At 41.3% G+C, this 22,500-nt stretch overlaps 1 protein-coding gene across 1 annotated transcript in view; it reads right to left on the bottom strand.

Annotated features, from left to right (window-relative positions):
• Positions 1–22,500, bottom strand: part of nrxn3b (neurexin 3b) — a 319,873-nt gene that overhangs the window by 225,619 nt on the left and 71,754 nt on the right. Inside the window, exons 6-8 of the mRNA XM_078274783.1 lie at positions 18,026–18,187; positions 4,749–5,187; positions 1–252 (exon numbers count right to left, since the gene is read on the bottom strand). The exon at positions 1–252 is cut by the window's left edge and continues 132 nt beyond it. Coding sequence (XP_078130909.1) covers positions 1–252; positions 4,749–5,187; positions 18,026–18,187 — 853 coding nt within the window. The remainder of the gene's footprint in view (positions 253–4,748; positions 5,188–18,025; positions 18,188–22,500) is intronic.

Genomic DNA, 22,500 nt, shown 5'->3' with positions numbered 1-22,500 from the left:
AAGACTTGATACCGGTTGCATTTTGGGACTGCGATATCTGCCGGATGTCCTTGCTGCGCCCGTCGATGAACAGATCCCGGACGCAGCCCACGTAGCCGTAGTTGAGCATAGCGGTCCAAAGCTCCGTAGGGAGCACCAGGCCCGCCCGGCTGTCGGGCAGACCCCCCAGATAAAGGTCCCCCTCCAGGTCCAAGATCTCATTTTCCCCGCTGGCTGTGAAAGGGGTCCGGCGGCTGTTTACCGAGATGATGCCTGGAAGAAGAAAAATCCATTCATTATTACTGTGTAAATACTGGCCTACACTGCAAAAATGTACATGTCAACATGTCATATAATCTACTCCTATCATATGCTTTAAAAAGACTGCAAGGGGAGTGAGATAATAACAATAATAATTGTTTCTGGTCGATTTTCTTTTAGGTGAAAATGCGGATAGATTTTTGGTAATTTGCAACCAGAAGCTCTAAGAAATTGGAGGTGCTGGTGAACACGAGCAACAAAGCTGGAAAAAAAAAAAAGGCTGACTAAAATAAATAGAAATAGCAAAGCACGTCTGTGTCTGTGATGATGTGGTCTGATTAGGTAGACTCTGAAACACCCTCTTCAGGTGAGAGAATTCTATTTGAGTCATATAGTTACAGAATAGAGGGCAGAAAAACTAAAATCAGTCAGAGAAGAAATAAGTTTGCATCCAACAAAACAACCACTCCACTGGCACAGGGTCTCTGTGTGTGATCTAACAGCACAAATGCCTACAGGAAATAGTTGTTATAGTCTATGTTCCATGAGGCAATTTTAACGATTATTTTTTTGGGCTTTTCCGCCCTTTCATGACAGGACAGCTAGGTGAGAAAGGGGAGAGAGAGAGAGAGAGAGAGGGGAAGACATGCAGGAAATTGTCACAGGTCGGATTCAAACCCTGGACCTCTGTGTCGAGGCATAAACCTCTCACTACATGTGCGCCTGCTCTACCACTGGACCAACCCGGCCACTCCATGAGGCAATTTTAAATGTGTTTTACATCCATTGAACCCCACATTAACATACTATCTATGCAGGGGTCACATTGTCAAATGCATCAAGACACAGCTGATGCAACAAAGTTCATGAAAGTAAAAAACTAAATTATTGACAGGTCTTTATGCAAACTAGAAGTTTAAGATGTGCTGATGTGGTTTGTTGATTTTTTAAGTGAAAACAGTAGAAAAGTGGGTCTTTAATTCAAATCAAGATCATTAATAAACCAGAAATTTAATTGCAAGGCATGTACACTTGCAATTAATTTGGTCTCATAATTACAGACTGGGCTTTAAAATATAAACCATTAAAGAAGGAAGAAAAAGAGGGTTTAACTTAACTCTGTTTTACAATTATTACCTCCATCTGCACCTCTCGGTTAACCCACACGGAGATGGAGCCGAAAAGAGCACGCTCTTTACACAAACTTCAAATTTAGCCATTCTGCAAACGTCGTAATACAAGTTGTCACATTTTCCTTGTGTTACATTCACCTTGCAGCCAGACAGAGAGATTCTGGCTGGAGATCTTTGTGGACAAGAAATTGAATTCACTTGCAACTCATTAACATTTCACTCAAGCCACAAGTGTGATTATGCCTGTTCTCAACCATCCCTCAGTCTGCTATCCATATATCTGTCACATCCCTCTTTTTCCCAGTGAAAATCCTACTTTCTACTCTGCTATCGCACTGGGGGCTGTGCCGGTGATTAATCAAAGCAGCGAGCTCTGACACACGGCTAAATTGGCTGCTCTAACCTGATATATAACACAGGTTATAGCACCGACTAACACACCCTGGTTCTCTGGAGGATCGCACCTAATACAGAGACTGTGTTCGGTTTTGCAGCTCTAGGCAACAGACGTTTCTAACCCTTTTCTCTAATATGATCTTCTTCTAATACTTTCTGTGTATTTGGCCATGTTTTGAGGTCAGAGGACATACAGATGGAAGTGAGGGGAAACAGAGTCAGTAGCTATCTAGAGGGAATTATGGCTTCATCCGGGCAATAAATCATCGCTGAAATGAATATATTGAGGAAGTTGATATAATTCCAGAGTTGTGAGGAAGAAGCTGAAACAAGCAGTCTTACAGCTGGTGCAGTTCCATTGTGGAAGCTACAATGAGTCTACAGCAGAGGCCGGCAACCGTCTTAATATGAAGTGCCATTTTAAAATGTTCTTGTTAATCAGAATTAAGCCTGCCATCATCTTCTGAGCACGTTATTTTTTTTCCCCCATTACGCCACATTCTGTCAAGAAGGCAATGAGTACTAGCCAATCAGAGGCAGAGTACTGTAGGGCGGGTCTTCGCGGATGGGAAAAAAGTCATTCAAACTACCCTAAATAACAGGCTGCGCAACAGTGTCACAATTATTCTAGGGCTTTTCCACTACATTTTAATTTCCATTAACCTAAATGATTTCAGCACATCCAAAACCAGTTGAATATTACTCATGTTGTAGAATGGTAAAGTTGCCTGGAGGAAAATGGTCTTGCAAGTTAGTGCAAAGTTGATGATAGTGAAAATTATTTCCATGTTTCCTATTTCTTTTTTTTAAAAGATTATTTTTTTGGGCTTTTCCGCCTTTAATTTTTGACAGGACAGCTAGGTGAGAAAGAGGAGAGAGAGGGGGAAGACATGCAGGAAATTGTCACAGGTCGGATTCGAACCCTGGACCTCCGCATCGAGGCATAAACCTCCTAGTATATGTGCGCCTGCTCTACCCACTGAGCCAACCCGGCCACCATATTTCCTATTTCTATTTTGTATTCCGAAGAAAAGAAAATATTTTAAAGTCAGGTCAATTATTAGAACATTAATAAATGGCAATTTTTAAATGTATATTTTAAGTCAGAGTCTACAGCCATGCCATAGGATATGTGAGGCTGCACAGTGGCGTTTGGCTAAATGCTAACATCACATGTTAGCATAATCACAGTGACAATGATAAGATTGATTGACATGCTGTCATTTGCCATTTAGCACTAGACACAAAGTACAGCTGAGGTTAAAGGGACTGTAATGCCGCCAGCATGGCTATAAATACAAAACATTTATTGCCTCTCAAATCTATCATTTTGTCGTTTCATATTATAAATTAAATACCTTTGGGTTTGGTGACTCTTTAACACTGTTGGCCATTTCAAAACAGCACTTTCGGCTAGAGTAGTGACAGGCATGGAGGATGGGCATTTATTATTTTTTGACATTTTAGGGACTACATGAAGTGCTGTCATAATGGAAACAATTCTGGATTTTCTTTTTATTTCCCAAAATGCATGTTTCCAATTTGAAAAGAGGCATGATAATCTATAACAAAGTTACAGCAGCGATACTGCAGGAAGTACTAGTTATTCTTCACTCAGTATTTTAGGATATATTGCACAGGAAGCATACTGTTATTTCCCTTGGTTTGATCCCTCTGTATAGCAGTTAGTTTTTTGCCTTGTCAGCTCTGTCTATAAATTCATATACAGTATAGCCAAAGGCTACATATTTTTAATTGAGCCAGGAGTTCAGCTTCTTGATCAATGCCATTCTTAAATATGCGTTTGTGTGTGAAAAAGAGAGAGAAATGAAAAACGAGACCCCGGTGCTTTTCCACCACACCAAGCTGATCACAGTTTGACAACCTGTGACAGTGATGTTAAACAGAAAGGAAGTTTCTAACTAATCGTAAACATTGTGACTAAAAGTAGCTTGCAGAAAATCTGTGAAATTTCAGTTACGACTTCAAAATGAAAATTGAGTTCTGACTAGAGTTGTTCCGATATCAATACCAGTATCGAGAAAGCCTCCGATACTGCCTAAAATTCTGGTATCGGTGAGAACGCATTGTGAGTCTATGCATTGATCCGATACCAAGTAATTTAGCCTCGGATAAAACGGCCGTTTGCTAACGTTAGCTCTCTGCTGTACCGCTCTAAAAACAGAAGCCTACACAGCAATTTTTAGATTTGTTTATTGATGTTCTTTTTCAGTTATTATGACGGACTTAGTCTATATCCACCAAGTTTCACTTCCGGGATTGCTCCAGTGCTGCCGGAAACTACGTCAGATGTCACTCTTTTCGGCCGGATATCCGTCACCTTCCGCTTTCTTTGTGTTGTAATTCTAAACTCCGGTGGATTTCTGAGGACTATGGTTAACTGCTCCTCAGATCTCTGCAGGGTAAATCCAGACAGCTAGCTAGACTATCTGTCCAATCTGAGTTTTCTGTTGCACGACTAAAACAACTTTTGAACGTACACGTTCCACCAAAACAAGTTCCTTCCTGAGACTATTTCGCAGAGGCGCCGTTGCTCTGTCTGGCGCTTAGCACCGCCCAAGACGATTGTGATTGGTTTAAAGAAATGCCAATAAACCAGAGCACGGTTTTCTCCCATCCCAGAATGCTGTGTGGACTAGCCAGACCCTCCTCCGCAGCGCTGTGAAGGAAGGTCTGACAATGCGAGACTATGACTGAATAGATAAAAAAGAAAGTTCTATGGCGGTTATTCTCTGTATGTATTTGTTCATGTTTTTGTAGTTTACAGCTGCTAAAAAAAACTATTTTTAACACACTGGTATCAGATCGGTACTCGGTACCCGCCCATGCACAAGTTCAGGTATCGGAATTGATATTGGGAAGGAAAATTTTTTTATCGGAACATCTCTAGTTCGGACGTGTCTTCCTTCGAGGCAGTTTTTCCCTTCCTTCCCTATCCCCTTTCCCCTCCATGCTTACCTGAGCGGCCGTCCCTCTGGATGTCCACGTGGTGCCAGGCGCCGTCGTTGACCTTAGCCTGTGTGGCCTTGACTTTGATGGTGCCGGAGCCCATGTCCAGCAGCAGGTACAGCCCCCCGTCCAGCAGCTCCACCGCAAAGAAGTCCACCTTGTTGTTCTTCTGGCCCTTTGCGTCCCGGCGGTCCTGGGGCTTGCCGTGGGTGAAGAGTATCAACCCGTTGGGTTCCGAGGTGCGGAAGTCAAAGGAGATGGAGCCTACACGTTTGGTGTTCCATTTGGGCAAGGCCAGGTACGAGTCCGGCGTCTCGAAGTTGATGGGGTCGAGGGTGGCAACGTTTTCGCACTTGAAGACCACATCACCCTGGAGTTTCATCTTGGGGTCCACGATGCGGGCGAGGCGGGACAGCTCCAGCCGGATATCATTGTTCTTGTACACCACCTGGGGAAGAAATACAAAGGTTTTGGATATTTCTCATGCCGTGCGTGCAAGAGTAAAGATGAGGATTATACCTCAGTGTGAATTGTGTCTTAGAGGGATTTATTTTTCATTTAGTATTTTTTTTTTTTCAGTAGGGGATAATTTGCCGGTGCAGTAATGGTTGAAAAATATATTTGTTTTCATATGAATGAATTGCACTCCAATGCAAACTGTAATATCATAGCATCATACTTTAGTGATATTCCATATTGTTGATTTCGAGGACAGCTGGATCGATAAAACTAATATCTTCTAAAGCGTGCGTCGCCCAATTTGTTTCTCAGTCATTTTCTATTTCAACTCCAATTTATCCAAGACGAAAAGGAGATTGTACACAAATGCATCACTGTATTTTTGTTAGATTGAACACCTGCCGACTGAGCGTGAAGCGATGACTAAATTATTAGTGAGTCATTCTCTGTGATGTTCAAAAACAGTATTCATGAAGATGGGGTAAAAAAGCATCTGTGACCCTGTGAGAATATAGCCAATATTATACTTTATTCACCCACAACAAACTTGTTCCAACCCCATAATCCACAAAAGCAGAAAGCAGCCTAACATAATAGTCAAATACAACAAAATACCACAGAAAAGGAGAGTAGAATATTGTCAATTGGAATCCATTGACGCAGAAAATTTATGTTTCTTTTTTTTCTTTTTCGGGGAAGGAAGACAGGCTTTTTCTGGTATATAAGGGCAGTGTGTGCGCAGGAAACAGCAACACTGTTAGAGGGAGCACAGCTGTCAGCAAACAGATTTTACTGCTGTGGGATTACCGATAATCCCGGAAGATTTGACAGTAAATCAACACAGGTGACCCGGGTGCCGAGGAGAACGGACGAGAGGGGGGGGGAGAAAAAAAACCAGGAGGGAGAGAGAGATGAGCTGGTGGGAATAAGGACAGCAGAAGAGAAGGAAACTGTGTGAGAAAGAAAATATGTCTGGAGGCAAAAAGAGAGAAAAAGAGGGAGAGATCTGGAAGATTAAATGCTGGAAGGCCTGGGTTTCAAAAATGCCACGTGTGTAGGTTTGTGTGTTTGCTATGTGTAGTACAAACACAGTGATGTAGCTGTCAATGCGGTTAATGACCACACAGATACTTACCACACACTTTGTCAAGCACCTAATCTACTACCATACAATACTAATTGTATACATTTTGAATACAGTAAATGTAAGCAATTTAGGACTAAACGGAGGACTAAACTGATGCATAGGAATAGCCCTGAAATGATAATTTCCTTTATTGATAATGAATGAATGAATCATTTAATGAATGAAATCTTTATTTCGAATGATAACAAGGACATACTGTATATATAAAATGTATAAACGAACAAAACTAAAAATGTATAAAAAAAGAAAAATAATTTCAACATAACACTAGACCTGCTCGAAAAAAGGTATAGCTAGAAGCCATAGACTTATCAGGTCCTACCGCCAGTCTTTCCCACAACTAAATCACAGTCAAACAAGATAAATCCGCTGTTGATTATTTTCTTGATTCATCAATTAATCATTTGATCTATGGACAAATCCCTACTGCTCCCTCAAGCGCCGCCACCATTACTGCAGAGTAATGGGGAAGGGAGCGGAACACACTTCCACTGACAGTGAAAGCGTAGATGTTTGTGTTAATCATGGTCAGCGGTCGCATAGTCCGACAGGCGAGGGGTACGCTGTGTGAACGTGGAAGTTATTCGGCCTCAAAGCGCTAGTGTGAAATGAAGTATGACACAGCCTTCAGGTCAGCTGTCCGACCCAGTAATTAATTAGTAATTAAACCCGGCAGGAATTAGCTTATGATTAATATCAGCAAGCTCTGTAATTACTTGCAATGTAATCAGAATAAATTCAGCATTTAATAAAAACAAGAAAACACATGTTATTGTTGGAGTGGAATTCCGGCCAGTGACTGTTAAGAGTAGCCAACTAGCGAGAGATATGCAGGGTGACGGCTCCCCATCGGCCCTGTGTGGGCAGATCGCTACGTCTAGGTCTCGTCTACATTCCACTCAGAATGTGATGGAAACATGAGGAATTAATGGAGATTTATTAAAGTAAAATTCATTTCACAGAGCAGAGGCTTTTATTTTTTTTTTAAGTTTACTGTCAGAGCAGCTGATAGCAGAAGGTTAGACGTCTGAAATCCTTTACATATATTACAATGCTTTAAGTGGCTTTGCAAATTAGGTGCCGCGAGAGTATTGACAGCGTGTTTACTTCCACCATCAACTGGAATTCATCTGTAAAATGTCAGAAAAGTGAAAAATGACATAATAATTATAATTATTATTATTCCTTATTTCCTTGAGCCTGAGGTGACATCAAACAGCGATAAGCCCAAAGATTTCCAGTTTATTACACACAACACAAATATAAGCAGAATATGCTCACAGATTACTGTAGAAGCTGGAACTAGAGAACGTTTGGCATTTTTGCTGGAACAATTATTTGGAATTAGAAGTATTTTGACGATAATGATTACTCGCTGATCAAAAAAAGTTTTCTTTTCAGCAGATCGACTAATTGATTAAATCGACTTAAAATCATTTTAGCTCGACAAGGACATTTCCATCAATGGAAATTAGTTAGAAAAAGCCACCCTGATGCTGCTGCCATGTTTGAATATGCTAAGCATGCTAATACGGCTCATGGCTTCAGGGATCATCTCTGTTTGTTCTTTTTGTCTGCATGTGATTATCAGCTAAAATATGAGAGAACATGTAGGCATAATGTGGCTCACTGATTATTGTCAATCAACAGCAGCAGCAATTCCAGTTGAATCCACCCAAACAACTGTCAAATTCAATGTAATTTCTTATAAAGCATCAAAAACATCCAATGAAAATGATGTTTCACAGAAATGTTGCAGCTGCCCTGTAGCGCAAAAATCTTTTAGCTTTAACCAGCATTACTGATGTCTCTGAAAAACTGTTTTCATGTTTTCTTCTGAAGCCAAATACCTTGCGTTCCACTTTCAGCAAGCTTTTAGACTACTCTTGGGCAAGAGAACAAACTGAATATTACATTAAAAGAGAAAAAGAGAAGAAGAAACAGATGCTTTAATGTTGCTCATTTGCAATCTACAACTTTTCTTTAACAACGCGTGTGATGGTCACTGTCTACTTCTTAGATGTAAATCGCTCAAACTTGCCAAAGTTCAAAGGCACTATCTTCGAGACATTAAGTAGAATTTTTTAGATATTGAAAGAACAGTTAGCTCTGTGTGACACAACACAAGGTTTCCATCAGAGCCACAGGCAACAGGCTGTTCTTATACTTTAAAAAACACAGTTTGTCTCCTCGACTCATAAAAAACTTTCTATCAGTTTTCTTAACAGTGAAAAGTCTTTACAAACTCTCCCAAACACTGTAATGTTATTCTGGGATGTACTTAACTTATCTGTGTGTCCCCCCATCTATTTTGGGATTATGATTTTGTCTGTTCTGCTGCAGGCTGATCAATAAGGTAATCAAAATAATGCCATAAAAGGGGAACTGACTGCTGCGGCTATGTGTACCTCATCTTCTCCTTTGTTATGGCCGTGCTTTGCTACGCTATCCTTCGGCCGATCAACAGCCTTATGGGGCCCATTCATAATGCATGCACAGGGGACTGTAACAACTCCATAAAGCCGAGATCCTCCATCTCTGCTCCAGGATGGTGTATTGATTGGGCCCTGATAAGGGTGAGGCAAGGGCAGCTGGAAGCACGCACGCACACACACACACACACACACACACACCTCCCTAATCTACTTCAGATCGGTGCTCATGTCCTCTTGGCCCCGGCCACAGCTGCTGTCAGCTCATGATTTAGCCCCGGTGTTAATGAAGAAGCGGGGTCATTTCACTGAAGTAGAGTGAAGATACACATACAACAAGGTGCTCATGAAGGAGATCTCTATTCACACACACACACACACACACACACACACACAAAAATACATAAAGTATTTACTAAGTGCAGATCAATGTAGCAATTGTGGGTAAATATTGATGAGAAAACTGGATGAGTGACAGAACTGATGACACAAGAGATAGAAGACTCAGTAATAATTACTGGGAATCAATATGGCTGACTACCATATTACAATGTCTGGGCTGTGACAGTATTAAACCCAGTAAAAAAGGGTTAGTTCACCCAAATCACAAAATAAACATCTTTCCAATGTTGCCTTTTGCCACGGTATGTAGGCATGCGGATAGTTCTGGATTTATGTGGCGAGGTTTTAAAATGTTCGCCGCTGAGACTTTTGTTTACAACCCAATATAATGGAGGTGATGGAATTTAGTTTGTGCTGCTCAAAGTATCAACACAATCACGTTTCAAATTCATATCAGCAACATGTCTTTCTAGATAAAAATGTTAACTACTTTAACTGGGATCTACAGTATATTGTGCTGAAGTGGTCTACAGCAAAAGTCTTTGGAGTAACCAGGATAATGTTTAAGGAAAAATGAAGACCTATTTCCTTTTTTCATATGTAATTTTACAAAACACAAGAACAAAAGCACAAGAAATAAAAATCCATTTACCTTATGGGTTTGCAGCAGCAGTGGATATTTTACATCTTGGCAAATAAAACTAAAACACTCAGTATCACTAGATATCGCTATAGGGGCAAGTGCATTTTCGTGACTTGGGTGAAATGGCCCTTTAATGTGACAAAATAGAGGGAATGCTGCAAAACTTGCTCAGGCAGGTAGCTTCAGCTGTGCCACATTACGTACTATTCATTGCGACACATACAGTAGCCTTTAAAACACACACAGACAGTGAGGCGGTCCATTCAATCTGTCACATGAACTTGCTCCAACCCTCCCTGCAAATCATAAATGCTGCTGCTGCCACACTGCTCAACATAACATAATCTGCCTCTACAACTGCCCCTTCAAAACAGCATACATACATGTAGCATGTAGTGTCTAATTGTAGGGTTCGACCTGGAGCGAGAGTTTGCTTCATTGCAGGGAGTGACGGGTAAGAGACTTGGACTTAATTAACTATACATACAGACCTTTTTATTCTCAATAAATCTGTCTCACTCATCTGTCTCAGACTAAAATGGAACAGTCGAACATGGCACCACATGCACTGCTGCCAAAGATAAGAGTAACTGTTGCACTCTTACTGTAGATTCAGTGCTTCTCAGCAGGTGCTTTAATTTAAAACTATAGTACTACTACTACGAGATACATCTATTCTAAAAACTCATTTTCCAAGGCCACTCTCAAACCACTGACCCCCCCCGTCTTAAAATCATACATATTCTGTACATGCAGGCTTATCTGCTACCATTTGTTGCCCCTCCTCCGCGCTACGCCCAGCGACCGGGACCTTCACTGGCTCAGCGCTAGAGAGCTAATCTTCGAGTTCATAAGCTCATCGGCATCAACCCTCTTGTACCGTTGTTGGCATACTAAATCCAAAGCAGTTGAGCCAGTGTAAGGGTTTACACCAACATCTTAATCTCATGTTGGTCCTGGGTGATATACTGTGGGCCTTCAGCAAATCTCAGCATGCTTTTATCTTGACTGACAGAAGTGTTTGCGGTCGGACATTCATAACACACTACAGCTGTTTGCACAATGCTGAACTATGCCGTACAACTAGGGGGTGCGTGTAGCATGACACAACAAATTGTCACATTTACATTCTGATACGGATTAATAAAAACCTACATATAACATGTCCGAGGAGATCAGGTCAGCTGAGTCAGCGGTCTCCTTTAAGTCCCTTCTTAAAACATACTTTCATCAATGAGCCTTATATTTATTTTTAGACCCTTTTATCCTTTCAAATGTTTTTCCTATTCTTACCTACACCATACAGGTTTTAATTTGTTGTGTTTTTTTGACTTGTCTATTTCATTGTTCTGCGAAGCTCTTTGCAACGTGGATTTTGAAAAGTGCTCTATAAATAGATGTTTTTATTATTATTATTATTATTATTATTATTATTATTATCATCATCATCATCATCATCATCATTAGAGTTTATAGGTGCTTGTAGGCAGATATTGTTCACCTTTGGCCAAGCTAGCGGTTCCCCCCCGTTTCCAGTCTTTGTGCTAAGCTAAGCTAACTGTCTCCTGGCTGTGAAGCTTCATCTTTAGTGCACAGACATGTGAGCTAACTCTCAGAAAGGAAGCATATTTCCACGGAATGTCAAACTATTTTTTTAAAATTTTTTTCTAAAAAAGGAAGAAAATAAGCTGACAAAAATACGTTTCAATTTTCAGACTGATGTTTTTCTTCAACAGGCACTTTTGGCATCGCAGGAAAACAAAAATGTTACTCCATGAAAGCAAGCCAGCATTGTTACAGGGACACCTTTGATTTTTCTGGTAAATGCAGTAAAAGTACAAATATGATTAGGTCACCATTGCATGATGAGGAGATTAGCCTTAGAACAGTATGGGTTTCATTTTCTGTAGAAAGATAGTGTGAGATCATAGGAAGTAGAATACTGCACAGTGTGACTGACTGATGTGAGGTTGACATTCAGTCTGAAGCAAGGAGATGTGAACTTGTTTTTTGCTGCAATTACATCAATTTCATCTGTGTTCAGTAAAGGTTACAAAACAGATCCAATAAAGGCCTCAAAAAAGGGAAGATTATGAGATATTATCTGTTATTAGCCGCACTCTTTCAAAAGAGTATGACTTTCCAAAGAAAAAGGTCTAATCTCATTCCTCTCATCTGCTATCAGTTATCATATGTGTAATTGTGCTCCCAGGGCCACTGACTCCAGAATAAGTTTTGTAATATTATATATTTTAATTTTGAGTTACCCAGAACCTAACCTAACCTATCCTATATGGTGGTGAGGGTGAATGCATTCTAATAAAGTCTGAGGTTTGTACCCTTCCATCACTGTTTGGCCCTCTAAGGGGACATTTTAAAAAAAGAGCAAAATAATTATTAGGACAGGGTGATATTTGCATTTGTATTGGGGGGAGGGGACACAAGCATTGCCTGAACGTACTGTGGTGACTAACACAAAACTGATGACGACAATGTTCCTCTGAAATGCCAAATGTTGGTCTCTTGACCTCTCTCCTCTTCTTCTCACTTACTCATCAGTCTCTTGATCTCCGTCCATATCGGTATTTTTCTGTTTCTGTCTCCCAGCCGCTGACATTCACCTCACCTGTACCTGTCCTCTCCTACATTCTGTCACTCCCCCTTTTTTCCCCAATACTTACACCTTCTACAACTTCTCTGCTTGTTACTTATCTCCTTCCTGTTCCCTCCACCTCCAGCTCCTCCTCTCTCATGCCCCAGCCGCCCCCACAGTCTAACACAAGTTGCCACAGCACAGCTCCAGTGCCCCCATGGGTGCTCTGTGACACCAAATGGAGGGGATGGATGGCGTGAGAGGGGGCTGGGGTTGCAGAAGGCACTCCAAACATGAGGTTGACCGGAGAAGAAGCCGGGGCGGCTGCCCACTGGCCCTCGGTCACGTGACACGCTGCAGCCCACATGGCAAAACACGCACGTAGGCGGGACCTGTGTGTGTGTTGTGTATGGATGACATCCCATGTAGCCTACGGGGGCAGATGAGTGCAGTGGAGACTGAACAAGAGAGGGCTTGGGATGGCAGCACACGGCATCTCTTTTGTTGTCAGACAGAAGAGAAAAGGAAGGCATTTGCGCGCTGAAGCAACACATGCCTCCATCAGCTTATTCATCAGCTCTAAGTGATGCACTTCTTTAAATCTCATAGCGAACAGAGACCAATATACAGCAACATTCCTATCCCGTAACATTTGAAGCGCTCTAGCCAGACGTTACACACACACACACACACACACACACACACACACACAGAGTCAGAGAGAAATACTGACACACTCTGATCTGAGCAATGGACCAAACACGACTGAATCTATTCCTCATTATCTAGGGATGTTGAATCCAAAGGAAGAGGTGGAGGGGGCAGGAAGGGATAAGATGGTGAAGGAGAGCAAGAGAGAGGCAGAGAGACAAAGGGATGATGCATAGAGAGTGCATGTAGGTGAAAGAATAGATTAAAATACACACTATACAGCGTTTAGAAACACACTTCAAGTTGGGCTTCATACAACGACCATAGAGTTATTGTGAATGAATAGAAGTATGTGGGGGAGATCACACAGCCCTTCGTAAGCAGTTTGTATAGTCCTGGGTAGCAGCTGGCATCGGGCCTGCTTAATAGAGCAATGTAATATATGAACAGTTGAGGATCGCACAATACTTCCACTACCTAACCACATGGTGAATCACCGCCATGATTCCGTCCACCAAACGCTCTCTCAAGGGCCAACTCATGCTGAGTCACACTTGTTCGGATAATAATGGAAACACATGCTGCCTCTTCACCACGACCAATGATGAAAGTTCTTTACATTAATGCATTTGCCTCCTTAAAGCTGCACCAAGCCAATATTTTATATGAGCATTGAGTCAAATAACATGAACTCTTACGTTCCCCTGAGCAATGCAGCAGCATTCAGCTCATTGTTTTGTTTTTCTTGTGTGCAAATAGTGTTGGTTCAGTCTCACAGCTCTCATCAACCTTATTTCCAGCTGTCTGGGCAACTATTTTCAGACAAAAAGTTTTAGCAAACGTAAGCAACTACCTGATGAACATACTGGAACATTTAGCAGCTAAAAACAGCTAAATACTAATATGAGAAGTTGGTGGGGACCAAAAACAGAGCCAAAAGAAGAGTGAATATTGGACTTACATTCATCAGGAAACCAGAAACTGTGGATGTAGGTGCAACAACCCAAGCCAGCATCATACGATTTACAGGCCAGATAACATAGCTAACGGATGTGTGGACAAAAGCTGTACGGTACATTAGATGTAATCTATTCTCCTTATAGTCACATTCGGTGTGTCGCCCACAGTGACAGATGGGTGAGCAGACACAGGCAGGATTATTTTATTTAGCTCTTGTGTGGGAATTTACTGCATCACCATGTGCATCAACATACAGAAAAGCAAGGCACCCCAACAACTTTCTTCATCCTACTACTTGGTAATGGACTAAACCACCAGTGGGGGAGTCAAATGCAAACAATTAGGCCTAACATATACAGTATTTGTACAGTTTTTATAATTCGCTGTTCACAGATTAATAATTAATTACTACTCTAAATATTAATGCAACTACTAGCTTCAGGAAAAAGCTTCAAAAATCCCATGGCTGCCAAGATCTGGGAATCACAAATCCTCCCACGTTGCAAAAGAACAAACATAAATAAAACAAATGGCTTGAAATACAATACCATAACAAGGTGTGTATCATTTTGGCGCTGGGAACGACAGACTGAAAACCAACTGAGCCAGTTGTCCGAAGACAAAACACAGCAAGGATGTTAATGATCACTGGTACATCGGAGTTTATTCACAGCTTAGGATGTGTTATGTATTTATTCATGGAGCCTTAGGTAACACTACAGGCACGGCTCGGTCAGTAGCTAGACATGTATGCAATGTATTTGTGTCTGTGAGAAATAGAAAGTGTCAGAGCAGTTTGAGGGTGGACCAAAAATGCATTAGCCGATGTGGTAATGACTGGGGGAACAGCAGCCTGAGCCACTCAGTCGAAACATAAAACAATGCAGACAAGGTGACTTTCTCTTAGCCCAAACGTGGTTGCGTGTGTGTGTGTGTGTGTGTGTGTGTGTGTGAGTGAGTGAGTGAGTGAGTGAGTGAGACAGGGTACTAAAAACAAGATGAAGGGTAAAAGAGTGTGGTCTGAAAGAAGCTAAGTTGGCTAAATGAAAGGCATGTTGGAAGGTGCTCGACTGAGCTTGGCAGGACATCACAAGACTTACTGGCTCTTGTCAAAATTGAGAAGGTTGTGATGGAAGAGCAAAGGACGAGAGGGTAGAGAAGTATGAGCAGCAACTTGAATAATTGTATTTAAAAACTGAATAGCATCATTTGAAATCGAATGTATTAGTGGGGAAATGGATTCCAACAAACTTGAACCTGAATGTAATATGAAATTGAGTTTAGGTGCTCAGAAACTGTATTTGATCCTCACTGAACATTTCAACTCTCTATATACTTTCACATTCAGTTCTCACAATTCAATTTCAGTTTACAGACACACACACATTCGGCTGTTGAGGAAGAGCAATCAAGTGCAGATTAAACAGAACTCCGGTCTGTGTACATAAGACCACAAAGGAGACAAGAATTAGCTAGCTAGCGCACCCTGCAGTCCCCCCGCCTCACTATGCGCTGGGTCTAACCTTTGTACCGGCAGCAGCAGAACGTTTGTTGATCCCGGACCGCCCGGATCAGCAAAGTGTCTGTTGCTTCCATTTCTGCTGTAACCCCAGCAGCAAACTGGCCGACGAAGCACCATGAAGCGGAGCCATTTTCATTTCGGCGCACGTTACCAATCTGCCTGTTCACACCGGCTGCCAGGTAGGTAATCAAACACAGGAACGCCACAGCACAGCCGGATACTTTACAAAGCAAAAAAAAACTAATTTCAAAAGAAAACAGGTTTATGGTGATTTTGGCTGTCGTGACTTCTCAGCTGTGACTAGAGCAGGACAGGCGATCAGGCACAGACGGACAGACAGAGACACACACACACACACACACACACACACACAGGACTGGCCTGGCTGGAGGTGGTGGGAGGTGTTGTTGGATGACTACCAAACACACACAGAGAGAGAGAGAGCGAGAGAGAGAGAGAGAGAGCGCGAGAGAGAGAGAGAGAGAGAGAGCGCGAGAGAGCGAGCGCAAGAGAGCGAGAGAGAGAGAGATGTTCTGTAGAGTGGAGAGGAGCAGCATCGCTTTGTGACCTGACTGGGCTTCTCGGGCTGCGTGTCCCTGGCGTCACACAGGTTAGTCCCAGCTCTGCCACTAGCCACCAGCCTGCTGTAACCTCCGGCGCTGGGGTTTGTGCTGGCTGAATTCTGGTTGCTACAGATGCTAACTGAACGTTGGGATTCTCCCACTTTGCATTTAATCCAATACACAAACTATTAAAACACACATGTACCGGAGTTCTGTGCACTCGATTGCTCTTCCTCAATGACCGGATGAATTTGAATTGTGAGAACTGAAGGTAGAAGTACAGAGAGTTGAGTTTTTAAAGCAACTGAATTAAATTTCAAAATATTGCATTTAGTTTCATGTTTACTGGTTATGTTACAAATTAATAGTCATTTTAAATAATGCTATTCAGATTACATTTTTCCAAAGCAATTATTCAACTTGATCAATACAAATTCAAATTATGTGCTTATCCGGGATAAAATCATCACAGTATACAGTACAATATTATTTTGATCAAAATAATAATTGTTAGGCAAGAGGTTTAATGTTAAAAAGGTGGAAATTACTCGAATGACTTTGCTAATTTAAATATTTTAGAAATCACAGTCACCGACTATAAAGTCTTTTTTCTGTGCTAAGTGATCAAGTGCTGCTGCACTTGTATTCACTCTCTGTATGAGACGCTCTATAGGAGCGCCTGTCTCTTTAACCCCTCCTCCCCAAAAAGCCCTGTCTGCTCTGATTGGCCAGCATGCTTCCTGGAGTAGGTACACTCCAGTTTATTAAGAATGTTGTGGATTGTTGTGTGCATCCAAAATGATCAGGTGGTGGTTAGAAGGAGGTGTTGAAAGTACAGCTCCAGTTTACTTTATACTAATGTAAGGTATCTGGTGCAAGCATTGATAAATGAAATAGCAGGCATTTCTTTGGTTGATATCTGATCAAAGCTAGACACTTCCACCGGTTCCTTCACAGGATAAACACATGGAAGATCAATTATGGTACACGGTGTTGGATTTCCCCATTTCATATGATCTGTCTTTTATCTTCTGGCAGCATTCCAATCATCTAAGGCACATTAGTCCAGTAATGTCACCGCTTTCCTTTTAACACTATAACAGAACTGAAAAAAAACTCAAAAAACACAATGTAGGGACCCCATGTATAATGAACCCATATACACTACCAATGCCATTCTCCCAAAATACTTTTTAAAAAGCAAGATAAACTCACACATTATGAGAATATGTTTAGTTTACAAATAAAAGCACTGTTCCATACTGCAGCTTCTACATAAGGACACCAACTTGCACCCAGTGCCAAGTTAAAACATAATGCTTTATCTGAGACGTAGACTTTTTTTTACAGCTCTGAAGAGCCACAAGTCCTCCCTTTATTATCATTACTTGCTGCAGAATAAGTAATGGGGAGCAAAATGTAAATAACAGGGCATTTAATATATATTTTTGGCTCTACTCACAAGCTCAAAGAGCCAGCAACTACATTATAAATGGCCCGAAACAACAACGCCTTTTGCTATTTCATCACAGGCAAATATTTCTTTCAGATTGCTGCCCATTGGGAGGCGTTTTAGCAGCACACTCAAGACGATGCTGCAAATTACATGCGACAGAAGCAATTTTTGGGATATTTTCTCACACACAAACTGCAGTAAGTGTTATGAATTAGATTAAGCGAGGGGATATTGAAAGTCGGGTACTTCCTCTGCCAACTCAGCAGCTTTAATTGATAATGCAATTTTATTTAATTCTCCTTTCCTTTTCTTTAAGGGAAAGTATGCTGATTATTATGTTTGTCCAGACTGTATACTAAAACAGCTGCACTGGCAAAGTGAACACTAGAAAAAACCTGTGCATGTGGCTTCACATATATGCATGACAACATCATCCTGAAACATTGAAAAATCAAATACAAATGTGATTGAACAACACACATACAGGTCATGCATGTGTTCATTTGAGTTTCTCCTACCTCTTTGAGGCAGCCCATGAAATTGTTGCTAACTGGAGATCCGGGCAGGTCGGCAGTGCTGGGGCTCCCACCCACGTAGAAGAAATCATCGGAGCCCAGCATGGTGTAGTCTTCCTGGGTGTAGCCAGTGGTGGTGAGGATCCCATCAACGGAGATTGTCACCTGTTGAGGGGTAACACATAGCCAAAGCCGAGCCATTACACTCTGGGATTCGAACCAGTGCCGTGTATAAAACACACCTCCTTCCTTGGTCTGCACTGGAAATGAGCTATTTGAGCTTTTCTTTAGGTCCCACACTGTACTGTAGGTTGCTTTACAGAATCCTTTGGTACCTTGAAGCGATTGGTTTTTTTGGACCGGACAGCGTTTGGATTTTGTTAATGGATTTTTTTTTGCCATAGGATTCACAGGACAGGTAAAGAAAATATGGCAGAGGCATATTTTCTTTATCTTTGATGGGGGTAAGAGAATGGATCGTAGGTTTGGTTTTGAAACTTCAGGTTGGGGGAGGGTTAGTACAATGTTCAAACCAAGGACAAATTGATTGCACTTGTCTTAGGTTTCGGGATTTATCTAGTAACTGCAGACACACACATATACTGTACACACGTATGCCCACACACGCGCACGCACACACACACACACACACACAGACGTACGCACGCACGCCTACACTCACATTCATTCTCACGCCATCAGTCTCACATTCACCCCTCTCTTGCAGACCTATACATCTATATATCCACGCTCATGCAAAACAAAGGGAGGCTTTTCACACCACATCAATGTGCAAACCAAGATCATCACCGTTAGAAGGCAACTTAACCACATTTAATTAGACATGTAAGGGAGTAAGTGGATCAATGGTGCCATACAAAGCTGGAGCAGGCCACACAGGTGCAGAGGCTCATGCACAGTCCAGAACAGAGCCCATATTCAAAGACACTCTCAGAATAGCTGATGCTGATCTCTGATCAGGTTTAGCTCAGGTGTCTATCACTAAGTACTATGTAAGCATTTACTCAAGTACTGTACTTAAGTACACATTTGAGGTACTTGTACTTTACTTGAGTCATTTCTTGCCACTTTCTACTTTTCAGAGGAAAATATTGTCCTTTTTACTCCACTACATTCATCTGACAGCTTTAGTTACTAGTTACTTTGCAAATTAAGATTTTTGCACACAAAACACAAACAAGTTTATAAAATAAGATGTTTTATTATAAATTAAACTAGCCAACATTATATAGACCTACAAGTTCAGCTGACATGATTAGCTGATTCTGTTTGCATCGTTTCCCATTCCTAAAACGTGACAATTTACTTTTACTTTTACATTTAATACTTTAAGTACATTTTCCTGATGATACTTACATACTTTTACTTAAGTAACATTTCTATGCACGACTTTTACTTGTAGCATAGTATTTTTACAGTGTTGTATTAGTACTTTTACTTAAGTAAAGGATTTAAATACTTCTTCCACTACTGCAAAGCTGTATTTTTAAATTCACTGGACCAGACCGAGAATCCTAGATCAGTATGCTTATTCTTAGAAATGTTATGCATATGGACCCGGGGGTAAGGGAGATCAAGGTTAGCCACAAACACACAAACACCACTTTGACCAGCATGCTACAAGAATACACACACACACATACACACACAGGGAGGGGCAGGGTGAGTGATACAGTGATAGGTGGAAGGTGAGTGAATTAGAGTGTTAGTGGTTATTTTGGGTGAGGTTAGGGTTGAGGTTATATATGAGTTTGGGAAGTGAGAGGTCAATGAGGTGTGGGCATGCCATGCGCCATAGTGAGTTAGAAACAACTGTCAGAGCTCCCGCAATGAAGGTTAAGGGTTGCCATTTTTGGTCTCCTTTAGGGCTCGGTGTCGAGGTCACCATCTTTGGGATTGTGGCAAGCTTCTGTCAGTTCTGGACGACAGTCCTCACAAAAAATGGGGACTTTTTTTGCGTGAGTAAGTTGCCTTGATAAAGGCAAATAATTAAATTTGTACTTGTTGTAAATCTGCAGTAATGTGGAAGAAACAAAGAGAAAAAAGTAAAAGCCAAAGTGAAAAAAAAAAACAGGATGGGGGATTGTGGGGTATAGAAGGAGGTTGTTGGCAGGTCAGGGAGGAAATTGAGAAGAAGCGAAGAAAGAATTGCCTGGTAATACAAACCCATCTCCTCATTTTTTGATAAGAGTGTCTAGGATGGAACTCAAAGAGAACGAATAAAAGAAGAGAGGGGGAGGGGACACACGGCAAACCCAAAAAAAAGACAATAAGAATGATATCTACCAGACAATGTAGTTTGTTTACCATAGCGTGTCCAATGCCTGATTGCTTTCCAGAAAAAGGGGAAGAAAGGAAATCAAAAGAATAGTGAACAAAAAAGGTTGTTAATAAGGATGGACAGAAAACAAAAACCAAAAGCAACGATGAAGAATTAGGATGTTAGTTAGTTAGTACATTAGTTGGTTAGATACTGGTTAGTAGTAAAGAAAAAATGTCTTTTATCATGGATGAGTTAGTGTTGTGGTGAGAAAACACTACATGATTTGTCAGAGATTTGCTGCAGTAATAAATAGTCCCTCCAGAAAAACGCGATTATGCGATCGCATAATTCAAAGCATAATCAGCCAAAGTCCGCATATTTATGCGGGGCCCGCATTTTTTCAAATAAGCCGCACTTTCGTCGCATAAATTGCAGATTTCTGCAAAAAAAGTCCCATATATCTTAGCAGGAAGTTGAAAAATGTTGCGTTTACTTCACACAAGAGCAGCCATTTTCCCCTGTTGCCATGAAACGTTATGAAGTGACATAATTACGCGATGTGAACGTCATCGAAAAGCTGCAAACCCCGCGATGAAGCCATGATGAAACCACAGTTTTTTTCCCCGCAATTTCATCGCATAAAATTGCACAAATATCCCGCATATTCCATCGCATTTTTTAAGAAAACGTGCCGCATAATCAAGGAGTTTTGCCCGCAACAATCACAAAAAAACTCCGGATTTTTCTGGAAGGACTGAATTAAGTGCAAGCGCGCTATCCTAGCCAAATTTTGGAGTCCTGCAAGAAGAACACAGAGAGAGGTGGGACTTTCAGATAAAGATTTGTGTAGGATGGCTTAAACCCCAACTAACTTGTAGTGTTTTTTCACCCTTAGCCTATCAAAGAGTTCCTTTCAAAGAGGAAAGAAAATGATAGTGATAGAAAGACAGATCTGTAGAAAGAAAGAAAGAAAGCAGGCAAGCAGCCCTTGGCTCTTAGCTTCTAACCTACTAAACTGTGTGTTATCCTGTCTGGATTTTCAGCTACACCTTTAGTAACCTGTGGAGCAAAAGCTTACTGTCAGGGAGGGTCGGGAAACCGGCACTTACTTATTGTGCAGCTCTGAGAGTAACACTAAATGCTGTCTTACCTCGAATTTGATACAGGTCATGTAAACGGCATATTCCGGTTGGATATTCTGAATAAGGCCTTTTTCCGAATATAGCATTTTCCGATTAAGACGTGTGGGTTATTCTGGTATTATTCAGGTTTTAGAGGCATTCTTTGGATGTGTATACAGGGCATTCGGAATATGCGTCTCAACCAGCCAACAGTTTGCAAGGCTGCAGACCCGATAAGGAGAAACACAGCTACTTTTAAACATCATCAAAGACTTGGATATCAACAGGTTTTTGGATCTGCGCAGACATCGCTACGCCAACCTTTTCAAGAAGCTGGTTGAAGGAATGAAAGAGGGACGCTGTGTTCGCACGGTCCAAAAAGTCCGCCACCGCAGGTAAACTTTTGCACGGCTACATGTAAAGGGGAATATTAGTGGAATATTCACTTTCATTAGTCATGTAAACAGCTTAGTCGGAATATCGTCCTTTCCGGAATAAGGGCAAAAACCAGAATATGTAAACGTAGTCAGTGTTCTGTTACTCTCCTTCTACAGCCTCCTGTAGACAGCACTGATTTATACTAGTTCCAACCGGCTGCAATACAAGCTAATTTTAAATCCCATTAAGAAAATGGTAAACAATATCTGTCACGTAACAAATTCCGCCTATGTGCAACAGATGCACATCTCTGATGAAAATGCATTTCTATCTATAAAAAGCATCATGATCATCTGAGCTATAAATACTGCATTAATATAGCTCAAAAGGCATACTGCCTGGCTTTAAAGTGAAAGTCTATATTTTCCACGAGCATTTCTCTGAAAGCAAGGGGATAGCGACAGCGCCTGATGGAAGTGTCAGCTTAAGGGAGAGTGAAGAAAAACAGAATGATCAGATAACTTTAATTTGAGGACACAAGAAACTCGAGTTCAATAAGCCGATGAACAGGAGAGAAGAAAACACCTAGCATAACGGTACCTTGACTAAGCTATCAATCACATGCGAAATAACTGCTTTGCCCTGTGTTTTTTTGTCTTATCATTACGTGGAAAAGAAGTTGAACAATGAAATGA

This window comes from Sander vitreus, chromosome 18 (genome assembly GCF_031162955.1).
Source record: "Sander vitreus isolate 19-12246 chromosome 18, sanVit1, whole genome shotgun sequence".
In the NCBI taxonomy this organism is placed as follows: Eukaryota; Metazoa; Chordata; class Actinopteri; order Perciformes; family Percidae; genus Sander; species Sander vitreus.
Note: the sequence above shows the minus strand (reverse complement) of the source record. Positions and strands in the feature narration are given on the sequence as shown.